The sequence below is a fragment of the Pinus tabuliformis genome, chromosome 5_1 (assembly GCF_031772625.1).
Source record: "Pinus tabuliformis cultivar Carrire ecotype Pingquan chromosome 5_1, CPIR1, whole genome shotgun sequence".
NCBI lineage: Eukaryota > Viridiplantae > Streptophyta > Pinopsida > Pinales > Pinaceae > Pinus > Pinus tabuliformis.
This window is the reverse complement of record NC_142305.1, coordinates 55500873-55521851: the sequence shown is the minus strand read 5'-3', so window position 1 is coordinate 55521851 and position 20979 is coordinate 55500873. Positions and strand designations below refer to the sequence as shown.

Sequence of the window (20979 nt, the reverse complement as noted above, 5' to 3'; positions counted from 1 at the left end):
TCCCAAACACTATTACGAACTATGGAGTCATACTCCCCCACCATAGCATCAACCCAAATCGGTTGTTGCACTGCTTCCTCAAAGGAAGATGGCTCGATCTCAACACATTCCCCAGCAAGGGCCATGTATTTAGTGTACCTCTCAGGTGACCTCCTCTGTCTGCGCTGAGAAGATGGTGCTCCCACATTCTCTCTCACATCCTCCAACAATCGGTTAGCTTCTCTTGTGCACTTCCATCCATCTCTGGAAGGCTCTGCTTGAGTGGATGTCTCCACTCCTGGAACCTCTACATGCGGCTGCTCCGCACCAGTCTGAGGCTCCTCCTCCTTACGAACCAACAGTTCCTCCACAGCCTGTAGTTGGAGCTCCATCTCAAGGGAAACTCGCATGGCCTTCTGCTCATCAAACATAAGATCTCTACGAACCATTGTCCTCCGGTTGGTAGGAAAGTACACCCGATAGTTGTGAGGTGTATCAGTGTACCCCACAAGTATCCCCAACTCTGTTGTCGGCTCAAACTTCTTCCGTGCATCCTTTGTCACATGGAAATATACCGATGAGCCAAAGATCCTGAAGTGACCCACATCTAGTCTCTTACCAGAGAAAGCTTCTTCTAGTGTCTTCATCCCAAGTATGCGATGCGGGCTTCTATTTTGCAAATAAACCGCTGTGTTGCATGCCTCAACCCACAAGTGAAGTGGTAGGCCTTGTTCATGCAGCATTACCCGTGCTACCCCTACAATAGTTCTGTTCTTCCTCTCGGAAACCCCATTCTTCTGTGGGTTATGAGGTGCCATCCACTCTCGTTTAATTACTTTCGCTGCACAAAATTCCTTAAACTCTTGAGAGACATATTCCCCACCGTTGTTGATTCTTGAGGCCTTGATAATCTTCCCTGACTCTTTCTCGACCAAAGCTTTGAACTCACAAAACTTTGTGAAGGTTTGGTCCTTCTTCTGCATGAAATAAATCCATCATTTACGTGAATAATCATCAATGAAAATCACATAATACCTTTGCTTAGTTGTATATGTCATCAAGAATGATCCACACACATCAGTATGAACTCACTCTAAGATAGCCTTTGCTCAACTGTCTCGATCATGAAAGGAAGACTTGGTGTACTTCCTAAGGTACAACCTTTGCATGTGTTAACTTGCTCAAGTTTACCTTTCGGAAGTCCTGTAGATATTTGTTGCATTATCTTCAAAGTGCCATGATGCAAATGGCCCAACCGCTTGTGCCACAACTCGCCAATGTCTTGTCTTTCCACCAATTCTGCTTTCGTACTCAATGTTGCACAATCATCTACCTCTAGTTTATAGAGATTCTTCACCTGAATCTCTATCCTCTTGGTCTGACCCGTGGCTATGTGTCTTAGGAACACCTTTCCTTTACTGAAGACAATATCATAGCATTTTTCCTCCAACATCGCGACCGATACCAAGTTCTTCTTCAGTCCAAACACATACTTCACATCTATCAAGGTGATAGGAGCTCCATGCTCCCTCTAAAAAGCAACCATGCCCACTCCTAAAACACTATACCTTCCGTCGTCACCCATCTCTATGTGCATCTTGAGGTCTTTCTCCTCCAAGGCACTGAATAAATTTTTATCACCGACCATGTGGAATGAGGCTCCACTGTCAAGATACCAAACACAACCCATCATCGATGACACCATGCATGCGATGAGGGTAAAGTCCATTTCGAACTGAGAGGCTAATGCCTCACCTTCCGATCCTTTAGAGGATCCCTTATTGGACTTCTTCGATGGGCAATTAGTCGCATAATATCCCATCTCGTGATAAGTAAAGCATCTCACTTTAGACTTGTAACCCTTCTTCCCTCCATGAGAAGAATTCGATTTGGAATGGGAAGCCTTCCCCTTCCCTTTCCTTGCCTTACTTGCTAAGGCCAGATTTTCTTCATCATCATCCTTGGATGAAGAACCATCTCATGTGCTCCTCCTGATCTCCTCTTGTGTGAGATCCGACCACAGTCATTCCCAATCCGGCAGTTCCTCCCTTCCATTCACAGAGTCCTGGTATCTATTCCAACTCTTTGGAAGGCCAAGGAGAGCGAGGCTCACCATATCATCATCGGCATTATTTATTCCCACACTGCCAAGCTCATCTCTGCAAGTGGTGAGCTTGTTCAAATATGTGGCAATAGTATCGCCCTTCTCCATCTTGATTCTTTGAAGCTTATCCTTGAGTGCCAATTTCCTTTGGTCGTTAATGTTCGGTAGAGGTCCTTCAATGTCTTCCACATTGAAAATGGAGTATCCTTCCCATGGAGACTCGAGACAATATGGTCACGAACTCCCTCAAGGATGATCCATCTCGCATTCGCCACACACTTCTTCCACTCAGCCAACTCTTGTGCATTAGTTGAAGCTAGCTTTGGGATTTCTTGATCAATGAATTCCTTCAAGCCATTGTCTTCTAATATATCCTCCATTCTATCTTTCCATGCTATGTAATTCGAGCTACCTTCCAAGGCATACTCGAGTCTCACGCCATAGAATGCCATTGGCCAACCTTGAAGTATGATATGAATTCGATTTGCACCTGCAACCCCAAACTTCAAACTTTGAATTATCTTCTTAGTATACTATTCACAGCTCCATTATCCTGTAGAAAATTTCTACAAATCCAGCTCTGATACCATGTAGAAAATCTGCTGGTAGGTGAACCCGATAATGCAATATAAATCAAAGCAGAATACTATAACCTACTTCTACTATCAATTTGTGGAAGCTTAAAGATTGAGCTGAACAATATAACCAGAAGAAGAAGAATCAATCGCACAATACACATGAAAATACTTTGGGGAAGGCCTCAGCTAAAAACCCCACTATCTATATTATCATACAAGGTGGAAATACATAGGAATTATACAAAGCCTTAGCTCTCACAGCTAGCCAGCTCTCAGTACAATCCTCACAGATGCTCACAGGCAATCTTGGCTTCTCTCAAGCCTTCCTCTATGCCCTCCAAGCTCCTATTTCCTTGCGTTGTTCCTCTGGGATGATTCTCCTTCAACCAAGTGGAAAACTCATTTACCAAGTGGATGATCTCTTGATATCACACACTGTCAGAACTACGCAATCCTTAAGGAATGATCCTTTACTGCATGCATGAGTTTTCTTTATAAGAAAACACATGCAACTAATAGTACATTGTCCTTGACTTTAATCTCAATTGGGTCTTTCTCAGAATAGACATGCATGAGTTTCTGATGAGGCAATCTTCAGTTAACTGGAGTACACTAGTTGAGTTCATGCATGCATCAACTGACTGTTAACTCTCTATTAGTTCCTCAAACAGTTTGGAACTAATTTAACTAGACTTAACTCAGTAAACTGAGTTAACTATTACAACTCAAATATAACTCAACCTTATCTCCTTAATTTAAGGGATAATTCTTGCCTGACTTCAAAAAGACTTCTAACTTGAATTTCTCCAACTAATTAATTCAAGATGAATTAATTAACTATTTCCAAGTAGTTGTTAAGACTAAATTCGATTTTAATTCCCAATTTAATTCAAGGACAAATTAAATTGGAATATTCTTGTTGCCACATTTCAACAATTACTGTTCAAAACTTAGCAGATCATGAAGTGGTTAATCTCAAGATTACTTTTCCTTTTATCCTATTAGAGATTAATGCAGGTTTAAAATATTTGGGTTTTCACTTGAAACCTAATAACTACAACAAGGAATATTGGTCATAGTTAATTACAAAGATAGAGAAAAACATAAAAAGTTGGAGCTTAAGGTGGTTGTTAAGGGTAGGGAGGCATGTTTTGGTCAAACTGGTTTTGGAACCCATTCATGTGTTCTGGATGTCAATGGCATGGATCCCTCGGGGAGTTTTGGAAATAGCTACAAGGATCTATTTAAAACTTTTGTGGCTTGGTACTCAAGAACACTTTTTTCTCCCTTGGGTAAAATGGGATCATATTGTTGTGCCTAAAATGCTAGGTTGGGGACTCAAAAGTATTTTTATGTTCTCAAAGGCCCTAGCAGCAAAATGTGGATGGAGACTCTTGTCCACTCACAACTTGTGGACCTGGGTGGTATATTAGAAGTACATTCACCCCTTCTGTTTGGAGGATTGGTTAAGGTTGTGGGACAAGCCTCATGTTAATATTTCATTGATTTGGCGTGTAGTCCTTAATTATTTTGACCTTATTGCTTCGGGTCTAGCCTGGAAGGTTCAAAATAGTTTAAAGATGAGACTGGGATAGGTTCCCTAGAAAAGTAGTGGAAAATCCCACTGTCTACCTCAGGATGTCATAGATCAACTTAGAGATAGGGGTATCTCAAGACTTTCCCATATTAATAATCCAACTCATACTATTATTTGGAAATAAGGTTGGTTACCTGTTGAAGCTTTGCAGATTGAATAGGTATTCCATGAGACTTAAACTGGATATCTTGATGCCATTGATGTTACTCATCTCAAACTTTCCCAGAATGATGATGAGTTGGTTTGGGCTCCCTCTACAGTAGGAATTTATACTCCCAAGTTGGAGTATATTCACCTGAATGTTGTTATAGTTGAGGTGTTGGGGGAGTGGTGGTGGAGAGAAGTTTGGAAGGTAAAGTGCCAGTCAAAATATCACCTTTTCATGTTGTCTATCCTAGCTAAAATAGTTCCTACATTGGATTTATTTCAGAAGCTTCATAAGATCAGTCCCGACTGGTATTCCATATGTAAGCCAACTAGCAAATCCACAAAGCATTATTTTGTTGATTACCCTTTTTGTTGTTAAGGCTGCTATATATGCATCTCTGTTTTTGGAAAAGGATGTGTTTGGTAAGGGCCTTGTTTTGAGGAGAAATGGAGGTCTTGGGTGAAAAATAGAAACACAAAACCTTTTAGGGCATTGTCATTACTCATTTGTTGGGGTGTATGGTTAGCAAGGAATAAAGAAAAATTTCAAAACAAGCCTTCTTCTCTGGATCGAGTGGCAGTTGAGGTTCTCTCTATCCTTTCTCATTTTCCTCAGCCCAATTCTCCTCCCAAGCATAGACTTGTGATCTTGAAGGAACCTAACAAATTGTGACTGTGGGGTTATTTTTATGGGTTTGAGTAGGGAGGAGATATCATCTGTGGTGGTGGCTTCATTCTATATTTATTTGAACAACATTTTTACAAATTCAACATAGGTCTAGGAAGGAGAACAAACAATCTCGCCAAATTGTTATCTTGTCGTTCTTTATTGGATTTTTCTCATGAGAAGGGATGTGATCATCTACAAGTTTTTGGTGATTCTTTGTTGGTCATTAATTGGGTCAATGAAATTCAACAATGTCACAGTTTACACCTTTCACACATTTAGGAGGACTTGTAGAGGATCAAACTTACATATGTATATTTTTCATGCACTCATATTTACAAAGATCGAAATTGGGAGGCGAATAGGCTAAGGAAGGCCTTCAACTTGATTGGGGGATTTTGACCATTGATGGGTTTCTAAATGGTGAACATTTATGTTTCTTCCATTGTCCATACATGGGAAAACATGCTTTTCATATATACCTCCCATTTATTTTTATTGTTTCTACTTCTTCTATCATTAGATTATGATTGTTTTTCGGCACTAGTTTCAGAAGCCTCTTAGACTGAAAATTCTGCTCATTTTGACAAACTATATATGGAATTTATATCTCTCTAATATCTAATTTATGTGGTGACCCCTAGGGTCGAATGATGTATACTATGAACTATTACACTGGTCAATATGATTTGTTCATTTTTTTGCCACTGAAAGACCCTTAGTAAATATTTCATGAATACACAATTGGTTGTGCATACACAAAATGTAATTTTGTTTTATCTTTGAATGAAATTACATTTTTTTCCTTGGAAAAATTAACTATTTACTAACATGCCAATGATGTAATAGAATTATTTATTGTTTGTCAAGATCAAAGGGGTGCCTTGCTAAAAGAATGACGTTGTCAACGTAAAGAAAAAGAATGATGAATATTCCAACAAAAGTAGTGTCAGCACAAGTATTTATTTCAAATGTGCCTCTATTTTTTCAATATAAATGCCAAAAAGGGTAGCAAGACAAGCTAATTCACGACATTCAATGATTTCCATCCTTGAAATTTGAAATGTGTTGAATCTTGAGGCAATTCAAATTAGTTCAACCTAAAGTTAGTGAATCTCAATCATAACCCAAAGTCGAGCTCGAATTTGAATTTCAAGGTGAGTAAAATTGATAAATAATCAAGGTTTCATTCAAATTCGACTCCAAAATTCGACAAACAAAAAATAAAAAATAATACTTCAACCCTAGTCACTTATTCCATGTAAGTTTCACATGGAAATCCCTCCTTGCAACTACATACTCTTTCGTGAATTTGCCTAACCCAATTCCAACTTCCTTCCCTTGATGTGTTTCCTCCTTGTGCTTGCATACGCTACAAGTTTGCCCAACCTAGTTTTGCACTTCTTTATCTGATGAATTTCCTCCTCGCAAGCCATAGCCATAGAGTGCTCTGCGCAATACCATCATACATATTTTAAATTTTAAATTTGGTAGTGTATCAAATTTAACAATGAATTTTATGGCAACAAAATTTCTTATTTAATTTTGATCAAACTTTGAGGCTGTAAAACTCATTTGAATTTGGACTAGAATACTTAAAAAGACAAAGAATGACCTTGCTTATCCCTATGTTTGAGCTCCCAATTACATATAATCAGTGAAATATAAAAAATAAAAACAAATATTTTGAGCAACAATGGAATCATAGGGTATTTTAAATTATCCAAAAGTGGTTAAAATGAGAGAAACAACCATGGTCAAACAACATTGACAAAGGAGCAACCATGAAGCTAAATCCAAGCCGAAAAACAATGGTACAATTTATGAATGAGCATGGTGGAAGGAGATAGGGAAAAAAAATTCCCAAGAACACCCTGACGACTTGACCAACCATTAATGGCTAGGATAAAAATATTAGACCTGTAGACATATTAGAACAATTAATCCCAAGTACAATCAAATAGGTGGCCCCATCCATCAACCATACAAAGCCTATGTTATCCCAATGCAAATACATGGTACTAAGGACAAGCTTCCAATGTTACCATAAGATAAACTGATATGAATCCCGATCATTAAATTGAAAATTGGTTTATCTAGCTTTTAAAGGCGTTTTTGCATGTTGTTAAATCACCATTAAAAAGATCAAATTAAATGAAATGTGAAACTTGTATGGAAATTGCAGCAAATAAATAACATCAGCAAATCACATAATGGAAAATGACACCAGAATTTGATAACGGAATCTGACTATCTCAAAGCCTACATCTCCAGGCCCGATCTTCAGTTGGGAGATCTCTAAATTAATTCTTAAAAGCCATCAAAGGATGTCAAAATTACATCAAACACATTCATGACTTGTCATGTTTTGTTATGCTTGACCTAAGGATTCCAACGCAACTTACAACACTCAAAAAGACCTAAAACTCCCACAATAAGCCTTCAAAGTTTTGTTATGTCGCCTTTGTCTTCTACATAAACACAAATTTTGTTACATAAAATTTTCAACTTGTGGCCTTTGGCTTGCTGGTCAAAATTTTATAATAAAATGTGAGAGGTTAAGGGATCAAATCCCAACTTCCCCTTCGGTTCGTTGTGATATGGTTCATATACAACAAAAACAAAAAACGTTCGCAGGTCCGACCTTCCCTGCCACCCGTTGGCTCCACACTTATCCACTATACATCGTATATAATATGGGATATGATGGAGCCACCAGATATGGCAAGCTCCTGCTATATCCTTTCCCCCCAAACTGCCGATGGATACACTTTAAATCCAACATTTCGACTATGTATAAAAAGAATTTCCAGTGGTCTAGTGGTAAGAGTCGAGATTTTTTTTTGATAGGTCACGGAATTGAATCTCGTCCGGTCCATCCAAATCCATACAAAATTTTGATGAATAACAAGGCCATATGGCCTCCCCGAATTAGGTCACTAGTCAGCCTCTCATTGGGCCACTTGCCACCAATCCATTGATCTACATTCCACCAACCAAGGGTTGCCAATTGTTAACATCTGCGAAGGCTATGTGCCACATTTGAATTCGGCCTCTTGGCTTGTTCTAGATGCACCTCGTACCGACCTGGAACAATGAACCTTGGAACCATGATTGATCTAGAATTATGCAGGAACGCAACATAATAAAGACATAAACATAAAAATAGAGACGCAATAGAAATAAATCTGCATTTCATTAATATCAAAGAACGAAAAGATGCTTACATACAGAATGGAAATAAACTAGCTTAGGCAATGGTAGCTTATTTATGAGAAGAGATGTGGTGGCTACATGCCTCTAAACTATGTTCCAATAAGGATCAAGGGCCTTTTTATTATTGAACAACAAAGGGAAACCATAAATACCAAAACCGTAACCCTAGGAGATTGAACGCCAAGAGTTTGTGGGCCTCGTTGGGGTTAGTTGGGCAGCCAACTTCCCGGGGTCGTAACTTGGTCATATGATCTCCGTTTGGAGCATATGATACCTCATTAGAAATATCTCTCTGAGTACTATAGGATGTGTGACAAGCCCTTGCCTATGACTATGGGCCTATTGCGAACCTAAAAAAACATCGTTTAGGGCGTAAATGCTCTGAAAGTTCAAGACCCCAAAAACTGCAAAAAATAGTAAATGTTGCTATAATCAAGGAAACTGATGCAACTGACTGGAGGTCTAGGTGGAATAGGTGGGTGGCCACCAATATCCACCTGGATCAATGATCTGAAACCTTGCCTACTGGAACCGTGATCCTTGACCTTTGACTTTGACTTTTTTTACTTACTTTGACTAGAACTTTGACTATGAATAACTTCTGCCTCCCCATTTCGTTAAAATTTATCCACCATGTTCTGTATACATGGCTTATCATAACAAGTTGTAAAAAACCCATAACAACTGAAAGTACATTGTTAGCTAACTGTAGTTTTCCACACCCTCCTGCATTCATTACTTCAGTTACTACCCATGCACTAAACATCAGCAACATAAATAAATACAAGGATGTTAAAAACAATGAACCAACAACATATTTAATTCTCTTAACAGATTCCCACAACAAAATATCATGCTGCAACGTTGATGCTCCTTGAAACACAACATCATTAGGTTTCAAAACATCTTCTTTGTCGACCTTTGTAGACATAAGTGAAAAGGTCTTGCTTGCATTCACGAGCCTTTTCAATTGCCCTATGGTAATAAGTGAAGAATCATCTTTCATTCGATGAGCTCGAATGATATATTCCACACCATCCTTGAAAAGATGATACTTGTTTTCCTCCACGTGGTAGATAACCTTCTTGTCAAACAAATAAAGACTTCCAAGCACAATCCCACATATATCCAAAGGAACCACATCTAATTCAACTTCATCCACAAGTTTCGATGTAATAACAAATATAAGCTTACATTTTTCAGTCACCTATAGTTTAGCATTATCACATACCCATCCAATCGAATAAGGTTTAGAAAGTGGTGTTGTCTTTAGATTTAAATTCTTCACAACTTCTTTAGATATAAGATTATCTTGAGATCTTGTGTTGAACAAAGTATCTACTTTAACATGCTTAGTAATCATCCTGATGTGAAACAATTCATTCCTTTTTCTTACAGAAGTGGATGATAAACTAGAAGAATTAACATATGATGAAGATATACCTTTCACACCTATAACTGTGATTTGGTCTTCATCCCCTGAAACCATGTGAGTCCCATGTTCAAACTCAAATCCACGATTCTACTGAACTGCTCGATTCACTTCTTGCTTGCCCTTCTGCTTCCATTTCTATTCTTTGAACTACTTAGGCTTTTGTTCAGGGTGTAGGTTCCAGCAGTGTTCTCTATCATGGCCATATTTCTTGCCAATATGAGCAAGATTGTTTCAAATCCTTCTTCTTGCCACGAGAGTTTTGAAGGTTTCCTTTATGTTTTCCCTCCGTCTCGTGAACCATCATCTTCCTATACAAAGTTTTCCTTTTCCAACACTTGGCAATGTAATGGTTAGTCAACCCACAAAAAGTGCATGGTTTCCTACATCATAAACTCTTCACATCGTTAATCTTCTTAAAAAGAAAAGGAATGTTGGAAGAACTAACTTTATTATACCTTGGATGATCGTCCCTAGCGCATGCTTGTCGTGAAGATTTTGTATTCATTCTTTCACATGAGATCCCACATGCCTTACTACCAAATGAAGATTCCTCTCGATCTCCTTGAGTGGCTCGCGCATAGGAGGTATCCCTAATTTCATCCTAAAGTGGCTGACACATATGACATATCCTATGAATGTACACACATCTCATCATTTCTGACTACAGGATTGGGTGTCATAGAAATTTCTCCAACTTCCTCTTTCTTGGCCTTCTACAACTCAAGACGCAATGTGCACTTCTCGTCATTTGCGGCTTTGAGAAATTTCCTGAGCTTTGCATTTTCCAGTCGAAGATTGTGGTTATCGTTCTCTAACTCCCACAAATTTCCTCGTTTCAAGCCTTTAGCCATATCTACTTTCACAAATGCTTCTTCACCTGGTGAATACGCACACTTATAATCCAAAGTTATCAAAAACCGCTCTGATACCACTTGATCTGAATCTCGATCTTTGAATTGAAACTTGGTTTATCTAACTTTTAAAGGTGTATTTGTATATTTTTAAATCACCATTAAAATCTCAAATTAAATGAAATGTGAAACTTGTAGGCAAATTGCAACAAATAAATAACTACAAATCACACAATGGAAAACGACACCAAAAATTGATAACGGAGTTCGACTATCTCAAAGCCTACATCTCTAAGCCCGGTCTTCAATGGGGAGGCCTCTTTATTAATTCTTAAAAGTCATCAAAGCACATCAAATTACATCAAATACATTCCTCACTGGTCTTGTTGTATTCTACTCGACCTCAGGAGTCCAACGCAACTGATGGCACTCAAAAATACCTTCTAAAACTCCCACAACAAGCCTTCAAAGTTCTACTATATCGCCTTTGTCTTCTGCATAAACATAACTTTTGCTGCATTAAAATTTCAACTTGTGGCCCCTGGCCAACTAGTTAAAATTTTATAATAAAATGTGAGCGGTTGGGGGATCAAAGCCCAAACTCCCCACCGATTCATTCTGATATGGTTCATATATAAAAAAAATGTCGGCGAGTTCGGCCTTCCCTGCCACCCGCTGACTCCATACTTATCCACTATATATTGTATATAATAATATGTGATATGGAGCCGTCAAATATGGCGGGCTCCCGCCATATCCTTTCCCCCCAAACTGTCGGTGAATACACTTTAAATACAAGATTTGCACTATGTATAATAAGAATTGCTATTGGTCCAATGGTAAGAGTTGAGATTTTTCGTCGATAGGTTGTAGGATCAAATCTTATTTAGTCTGTCTAGATCCATACCAAAATTTAATGAATAACAAGGCCATAAGGCCTCCTTGGATTGGGCCACATTCCGCCCTCTCATTGGGCCACATGGCAATCCACATTCCGCCCTCTCATTGGGCCACATGGCACCAATCCATTAGTCCACATTCCACCATGGCAAAAGCTGTCAATTGTCAACATCTGTGAATGCCATGTGTTACGTTCGGATTGAGCCTCTTGGCTTGTTTTGGATGCGCCACTTGTCAACCCAGAACCATGAACCTTGGAATCATGATCCGGAACCTTGCCTGCTGGAACCATGATCCTTGACCTTTCACTTTGACTTTTTTTAGTTACTTTGACCATGAATAACTTTTTCACTTTGACTTTTTTTAGTTACTTTGACCATGAATAACTTTTGCATACGGACTCGGTTTTCACCTGTTCAAGTTGCATTGGATTTGCTTTCCCGAGCTAAACCATAATAATCTTAAGATCACCATAATTTAAAAAATATAAAACATCAATACTAACAGACGAAATGACCATTTTTCCGAGCATTTTTTTCTGGTCAAATTTTGTTCAAATTTTGGTATAGTTATTAAAAATCACAAGTTTAAATTGTTTAATTTGCAAAGATTTCCTCTATTAGTTAGACTACATCATATTACAATTATGAATATATGGAAAATGATATGAATATGTGGAAAAAATATATCGATATCCATACAAAGTAACATAATTTTCTTCCAAATAAAGTAATTAAAATAAAACATATCTTATATATTAACTTTAAGTGTGAGGAAATCTTATATATTAACTTTTAAGTGTGAGGAAGATGTATAATTCTTATAATTTAAATAATAATAATTATTTTACTATTTTAGTGCCCAAAGAGAAAAAGTAATTGAAAGTTAAAAAAAAAAATTAATAAAATATTTAAATATGCAAGATTAAGTGATATTTACATGTATTTCAAAATCTATTAATAGCAGAAAACACATTTTAATGTGGGCAATGTGATCCATAAATAAAATATTTAAATGTCAACTATGTATTTATTATATATGGTTAAAAAACAATGTATGTGTTATATAAAGTAACTGAAAATATGTGTTTAAAACCTTTCAAATAGTCTCACTATTATAAAATTTGGTTTATATTCTTTCATCAATTTTGTCTGAAATCCAGCAAAGATTGGTTGGGTTGCAAGTGTAATAGTGTCTATGCAACTTAAACAATGAAAAGTTACACATGGTGATGCAATTTAAACAATGAAAAATTACACATAGTATATGTGTAAAGAGAGAGATCATCTTAACCACTGATCTATCAAGTGTCAATAGTAAGGATCAAATCTCTTGAGGTGCAAATCTTTTCAAGTTTTCCATTCTAAAAGAGGTTTGCACCTCAAAAAAAAAAAATTCTCTCTGCGCTTGCTAGATCCATGATTAAAATAAACCCATACTAATTCATGAGTGTTAATTTTAGATACTTTTAGAAATAAGAATTCAACGACTTTAAATCCTTCTTCCATCTATATCTACTTCCATCTATATCTATATGTTATATTACAAACAAAACAAACTAATCATTGCTTACATTATATAGATATAAATATAATACTGCGAAAAAAACATAAGTCCTTCATCACAACCTAACTAAAATAATAGCCATCATTTCGATATATATCAGAATAACTTCCATTAGCACCACCGACCACATGAACATAAATTCAACTCATTTAATCAAAATAATTCTTTTTAATGAACCATTTAATTTTGTCAAAATTTAATAATATACAAAGTGGGAATTCACACTAATCCAGAGCTTTACTCAAATTTTCAACAGTTTAGGTGGATTCAAGTTAAGCAAAACCTCTAAAGGCATTGTCCCACTGTTCAAAATTTAGATTACAGTGAAACTCTAATTATAATTAAAATCTATATAAATTTCTTATTTTGTAGTGAAAAAAAAAAACTGCCTTGTTAAAATTTTAACATTTTCCTTTTTTCAAAAATCATAAACATGTTGTGAACATGCTTAATGATCATTGGTAGCTACGGTGATTAAAAACTGTCCACATTGTTAGTTGGGCAGTGATCAAATAAGGATCACTTTACCTTAGTTATAGGGAACGGTTGGTAGACATTAATGAGATGGCAAGTAAAGCTAGTAAGCCTAAATAAGGGTGGTTTGTTTCTATTGAGATCATTAATTGTACTCTCATTTGCTTGGCGCTATCTACATTTCCCTTTTTTGAATAGGGTTTGGCATTTTCATTATAGTGTCCGTCCATTTGAATAGGGTTTGGCATTTTCATTATGTTGCCCGTCCATTCATGTATCCATAATCATGTAAATGTACTGTGATTTCACAATGAATTTGAATTACAAATCTAAACAGTAATGCCTCGCAGCAGAGAGGTTAAGTACAAGATTAATGATTGATAATCTTATAGTAACGTTCTCTGCGAAGTGTTGCTGTGATAATTTTGTAGCTAACTTTCTTTGTTAAATGTTGTTCTTAGATTGGTAAGAAAGCAAAAATTATATGTAAAAATTAGATATATATGTAGAGTATTTTTTATTTATTGCAATTAAGTTGAGTTTAGACCAGAGTCAATTTCAATGTTAGATGGGAGAACAATCTGCCTACTAGTTGGATATTATCATTAGGATTGTGTGATGTTTAGCCGAGCTTGAATACACCCCTTGGGATATAGTTTAATTCATTCAAAGGTGGCTTCCATCTCCAACCCCTCCAGTGATATTTGAACTTGAGCTTTGGCAGGAACTAAACCCCACACAAACCAACTCACCTTCTCTGCAAGGTGTTGCTGTTTAAATTTGTAAGCAAGCAAAAATCATATGTATATACAGAACACAAAGCCAACACCTTGCACTAATGACCATAATAGCAAGGTCTTGCTGTTAGATTTGTAAGAAAGCAAAAATCATATGTGAAAATTCTATATACATACAGAGCATTTTTTATTTTTTGCAATTAGGTTGATTTAGACCAGGGTCAGTCTCAATGTTTAATGGAAGAATGATCTACCCACCAGTATGATGTTACTACCAGAGGATGTGAAGCTCAGTCGAGCTTCAACACCACTGGGATAGTTTAATTCCTTCAAAGGTGACTTCCATCTTCAACCCCTCCCATTAAATTTGAACCTGAAACCTGGCAAAAACTAAACCCCACAAACCAACTCACCTTCTCTACAAAATATTGCTGTTTAAATATACAAGCAAACAAAAAAATTATGTAAAACTTAAACACAAAGCCAACACCTCACACTAATGACCATAATATATAATAAAAGCAAACAAAAATACTATGGGAAAATCATGTGTAAAACAGAGATCATATGATACTATGGCAAAATCATATGTACATACAGAGATCATATGTACAAGCGGAGTTAAGTTTTATAAAAGAAGAAATATTGTCAAAATATATCTAAGTATTTAGAAATTATATTAAAAATACAAGGAAATTTGAGTGTTGTGTATATCTAGACCTTTGGCAAAGCTTGTGAGCTTGCATAAAAGTGATCTGAGACCTAGCCCTTTTCTCCAGAGAATAGATTCCAGCAAATCAACTAAATTTCTGCTAAAAAGTTTCAAGAAATCAGCTAAATTCATTCTACAGCAAATCAAGTAATTTTTTTCCAGGATAGATTCCAGCAAATCAACAAAATTTCTGCTAGAAACTTATTCATTCTACAGCAAACGAACCAAATTTCTGCTAAAAAGTTCCAACAAATCAGCTAAATGCATTCCATAGCAAAACAACAAAACTACTGCTTAAATTTTCCCACAAATCAGTTAAATATATTCCATGACAAATCAACTAAATTTCTGCTAAAATATCCCAACAAATCAGATAAATTCATTTGTAGCAATTCAATTAAATTTCTGCTAAAATATTCCAACAAATCAGCCAAATTCATTCCATAGAAGAAGAGCATCAAGCATAAAATTTTCGCAGCACAGGCATCGAAAGCCTTCTGATCAAATATGTGTACAACTTAACCTTTCAATTTGGTGAATAAAAGTTTGAGTTGGATGCCTTGAATAAAAAATGAGAGTAATGATGATGCATTAAGAAATGGACTCTAATCTTTAAAAGAAAAACAATGCTGCATGCATGCAGTGTGAGTTGTTGAAGAATATACAACCACTGGGAAAGTTAAAGGTTAGGTCAGGCTTTCACAAAAGCAGCGTCGCAGCGTCAACAGCACGCACAGCACATAAAGGCAGTGTCCGCGCAGCACACAGGGCACCTTATCAGTCCGTTCTCATTACAGCAGGGGCACTTCTTCCAAACAACTCGACTCCGGTCCTTAGCACCCAACTTCTGTGTGAAAATCTTGTGGCTGCCATCACAGTTCAGGCAGGGAACAAACTTCGAGTCACCGCAACCATGACAGGACATGATAGAGCCAGTGTGCCGGGGGAACCCTTCCAGAAACTTAGCTAATTCACCCGCTTCATGCAATTGCAGAATCTCCTCAATCCCACCGATGTATATCCCTGCAATAAACAACCTAGGCACTGTTATGGGATTCCCCAACAGATCCTGCAATTCCTGCCGAAAAGGGGCATGCATGGAAATGTCCCTTTCATCCACCAAAACCCTGAAACCAAAAAGAATCAATTTCACAATGCAGCAATCATCGAATGTTTTTCTGATTCCCCTCAAGCTCGTAAAATACAGAACCACCCTATCTTCGCCCCCAGGGGGCGCCCTAAACCTCCACTTGGAGTTTCCATTTTTCGAAGGGGTTTTTTCAAGTAAGCACAAGGTCTCGTCTGCAACTTTTACGCTACGGGTAACTCTCTGCCATATACTCACCCTGGGTTCCACCTTCCCTTCGACCAGCTGCTCTATATCTTTCATATTCACAGAAGAAAAACGGGATGACCGGTCCACAGACTTTCTGTTGCCGAGTTCGTTAGCTTCCTCTTCCTGTAAGTTGCCATTGCTACTGTTCTTTTTGGAATTGCCATGATTTGCTTTCAAAGAATGTTTGTACTTGGCGATAAGATTGCCGACTTTCGACCATCCTGAACCTGAATCCTCAACTTGGTCGACCTGATCTTTCCCGAATTTGTGGAACCCATCCCCATAGCTGGGAGGTTCTTCTTTTCTTTCAGCCTGATGAAAATCATCTACTGGAATTGGAAAACTGACTGGAGCATTTAATCCCCCTTCCACCCTATTCTTAGAAGCCTTGCATCCCATTCTGGCGACAAAAAATTTCAAGCCTTTACACAATATATAACCCCTGGCGTGGAGTTTAATGCTTGTCCACGGCTTCTCACACACAGTTTATTCGATGCTTTTCCGAAAGACAATGGACACGGTTCTCTTACTGTAGCACCTTTTTTTTCAGAGTCCAAAACTTATTGCCCCCAGAGCCGAATCCATTTGTACATTATTTTTTTGTCAGAGTCAGGAAACTTATTTCCCCAAATCTTCAGAGTTAGAAACTTACCTATTTCCCCGAATCCTCAGAGTCAGAAACTTATTCCCCCAATCCGAATATATCTGTAATTGTTTGTCAGAGTCAGGAAAGTTATTTCCCCGGATCCTCTCCTCTGAATCTTCTTCTTCCCTGAATCTACCTGTATCTACTTTGAACTAATGAATTTATCGCTCCTGAAACACCAACACTGTTATGATCCCTCTGATCCAAATACATTCATTTATAATAATATACATTATGAAATTTTCACCCACATCCACAAAATTAAAAACGCAATCAATGCAACAGGTACAAATACATTTAGTTTCATTCCCCGCCCAATGAAAAGAAAAACCCGAACACCAGCAAATTTCACATATTTTTATTCTTGAAAAAACTATCAAACAGCCAGCCTCATTTCCTTTCCACACTGGTATAAAACAAAATTTCCACATACCTGACTTTACACCAGTTACAGCGATGTCATCGGCCTGAACCGCCCACTTACAGGTCACCCTCCCTAAAAATGAAAATAGCAAGCACTTAAACCTTTCAACATTGTTTCTGGAAACAAACACCCCTTGAAGATCCCATTACTGTAATGGAAGATCAACAGAGTCTGAAGACCATTGATGGTTAAGAATGTTAGATATAGATATAAGACATAACCAGACCTTGTAACTTACTAGGCTACCTGCACACCCATTCAAAGAACCGATTTCTCTCCTCGATCCCTACGCCCAAATTCAACTTATAGCCTGTATCAAAGTACGCGAACCATTATGATTTTTTCGGTGTTTCTGTAACTTCCTTTCCCAGAGAATGAGCTGTGAGCTCTTGGATTGTATCTTGGACCGTTGCGCAATAAAACCTTTTTGAGTTTGAGTTGTGCCGGCCACTCTTTCCTAATACCATACCAGATTAAATATATGACCGTTTTGTCTTTTTAATTTCCTGGTGTGATCTTTTCAAAAAACTTTGATAGACACGCAAACCCATGATGATATTATTCGTAATATTTTAATTTAATTTATGCCAGTGTAAATATGGATTTACTAAGCATTTTGAATTATAACAATTAATTTAAGATGTATTTTAATTTACAGATGAAATGACATTTTTCACGATATTTTTGTAGAATTTTACGGTTTTTCAGGGTGTTGAATCCATCTCTTCATTTAAAAATGTATTTTAAACAACAAAAATTCACATTCTTTCTTGAAATTGTATTGAAAGTTTATTTGTGTATAAGTTAACTAGGCCTTAATTCAATTTTACAAATTAAGATCTATTTGCAATAACTTATTCATAAAGAATTTATAAGTTAATATTTAATTTAATTTGTGTATTTTAAAATTAAATTATTATTATTTCTTATTTTATTAATGAGAGATGGTATAAGTGGGTAAAGGGTTCATCCTTGAATACAATGCAGTATAAGAAGTCTTTTTCATATTGAGGTTGGGTATAAATACAAACAATGAAACAAAAAGTTTAATAGTATGATAGTGCATTACTCTCCATGGCAACGCATGAAGGCGGATGTGCTAAAGAAATATGTAGTGGAAAGTACAGAGGTGGTGAATGTGAAACCATCCCATGATAAAGGGAAAGCGGTTGCCCAAATAGACAACCATGAAAAGAAAGCAAGAGAAGAAATGAAAGGATATTCCACAAAAGCTTTCAAAACTTGGGCTCAAGTTATTAGCAATTCTGCTAATAAGGAAGGAGAAACAAACATTTGGGTTGACAACATGCAAGATAGAGAAAGCAAGGAAAGACAAAATAGAGTAGCAAACATAATTATTGAAGGGGTCAAAGACTATGGGAAAAATGAATGTACTTTTGACCTTGCAAGGGGCTTCTTGAAAGACAAGTTGATATGGCAAGGTCAAATATGCCGAGCATGGAGGGTGGGTAAGTTTAACAGGGAGATAGTCAAGCCCATAAAAGTCATCATGCCTAGCTTGGGTGATAAATATATCATTATAAGCAAAAAGCATCTCTTGAGGGGTTCTCGTTTTTTCTAGAAGAAGATTTAACTATAAGACAACAGGATGAAAGGAGGGAGGAAATGTTAAAGGTTAGGGCAGTAAGAGATGAAGGCAAGAGAGAATGGATTTATAAAGGTAAAGTTGTGATAGCGCAATATGGACCCCCTTACAAAACAGAGCAACAAGATGGTAATAAAGAAGAGGCAACAAACTCTTCAACGGGAAATCAGAAAGCAAGGTTAGTATGGGAAAGCAGGGAAAAAGACTCAAATGTGAGTCTTTCATGTCAAAATAAATAGCAATCAAATCAGACCTGGGTTTCCTTAAGATTAGTTTGTTGGAAATGCAAAGGTTACCCATGGAGACGAGGGCCTGGGTTAGGGCCTATTACGGAAGATAAAGCCACAATTTGCCTCATAAAAACACATGAGCATGAAGGGTGCAAGACACTTTTGTTTGAAGGATACTAGAAGATGGTAGTGTGGAACAAGGCAGCAGGGAATGGCAAAGGACACAGGGGCAACATGGTATTATTGAGGGGAAAAGAAGGTTGTCACATTTAGTTAGAAAAAGAAGACTCAAATAAACAATTCATTTGGTTTAAAATATCAAAAATGAAAGTCACATTTGAATTGTAGCATGCTATTTTGCGCTGCAAGTTTCAAAAATCAACAAAAGTATAGGGTTTGACCACAAATATTCCTTTGCAACCTTAAAAGAAAATATTGCAACATATTCTCAGCTAGGTGAAGTCCTTATAGTGGGTGATTTGAATGCTAGGATTGCAAGTGAGCGAACTAGCATTCTTTGTTGTAAAGAAGACTGCGACCCTATTTGGCTTACAAAAGAGAGTAATCATCAGTGGGAAAGAATTCCAGAGGACAAGGACTGTAATCTCTTTGGTGAAAACTTTCTTACCCTATGTGGGGCCTTTGATTTAGTCATTTGTAATGGCTTGACTAGATGGGAAAAGTCTGGTAATTTCACTTGCAATATTATAATGGAGCAAGTGTAGTAGATTATGTAATTTACTGGCATGGTTTGTGTGAAAAAATGCAGGAAGTTTTGATTGGAAATTAGCTTTAAGACTTAAAATCATATCACAAGTCAATTTATTTAAGTTTCTCTCGGATTGGAAAGAAGAAATTAGAGTCAAAAACTCAGTGTATCCAACAAAATCTCCCAAAGGGCAGAATTCTTTTGACTCCAGAAAATTGTAATACCTTTAAAATAACGCTAGAGAGGCTCTTCGAGAAGGAGAAAATCCTAATTCACGGCCTTCATAGTCACGAATTCACACATTTAATTCAATGCGCACTCACAAAGTGCAAAAGAGAAAAATTAAGAAGCCTGAAGCAAATTGTTTTCCGATGAATGCTTAGTTTGACGAGGAATGCAAAAAGGCAAGGAGAATGTGGAAAGAGTCAAACAAGGATAACATAATGCTCAAAGCTTACAAGAGGATATTATGAAAGAAAAAGGTCGATTTCATGGTTTCAAGGAGGGAAGATGATCCGGACCTTGGGGAGAGGCCCCCAATATCTAAAAAATTGAAATGGATCTTGGGGGAAGGCCCCCAAGATCTGAAAATTTTCAATGCCTAAAAGAAAATGAGAGAACACACAATAAATAAAACTAAAAAGAACTTTTTATTAAAATGGAGAATAATTGTAAAAGTTACATTGTGGCAGACAAATTGTCTTTTTACAAAATGCGACTTGTTACTTATAGTATTTTCCAGTTACAATACCACGGGTAAATTCCATGGGTGAATGAATACCATGGGTGGATGTCATAATACCATGGGCAAATACCATGGGTGAATGAATACCATGGGTGGATGTCACTTACAATACCATGGGTGGATGCCACTTACAATACCATGGATACATTCCATGGGTGGATGAATACCATGGGTTGATGCCATTTTCCATTCGGATCATTCCTCCCTCCTTAAGAATCAATGGTCCCCATTGCGTGAAGTTCCCTCCTACGAAGCCTTTGTTGAATATGAATAGCGACTGAAGAGAAGGTTTTTATGTGGTTAACCCATAACCATGATGA

At 37.1% G+C, this 20979-nt stretch overlaps 1 protein-coding gene across 4 annotated transcripts; it reads right to left on the bottom strand.

The window, feature by feature from the left end:
• Positions 1-15370: 15370 nt before the first annotated feature.
• Positions 15371-17812, bottom strand: LOC149163424 (uncharacterized). 4 transcript variants are annotated; one of them, XM_089431702.1, is made up of 3 exons: positions 17596-17812; positions 17379-17441; positions 15371-17115 (listed from the first exon to the last, which is right to left on the bottom strand). In XM_089431702.1, the coding sequence occupies exon 3, from the start codon at positions 16696-16698 to the stop codon at positions 15685-15687; it is 1014 nt and encodes a 337-aa protein (XP_089287828.1). In that variant the 5' UTR covers positions 16699-17115; positions 17379-17441; positions 17596-17812; the 3' UTR covers positions 15371-15684. The 4 variants fall into 4 exon arrangements, with proteins under 4 accessions (XP_089287828.1, XP_089287829.1, XP_089287830.1 ...); XM_089431703.1 differs by having other exon boundaries at positions 17608-17812; XM_089431704.1 differs by having other exon boundaries at positions 17616-17812.
• Between the last annotated feature and the right edge of the window lie 3167 nt (positions 17813-20979).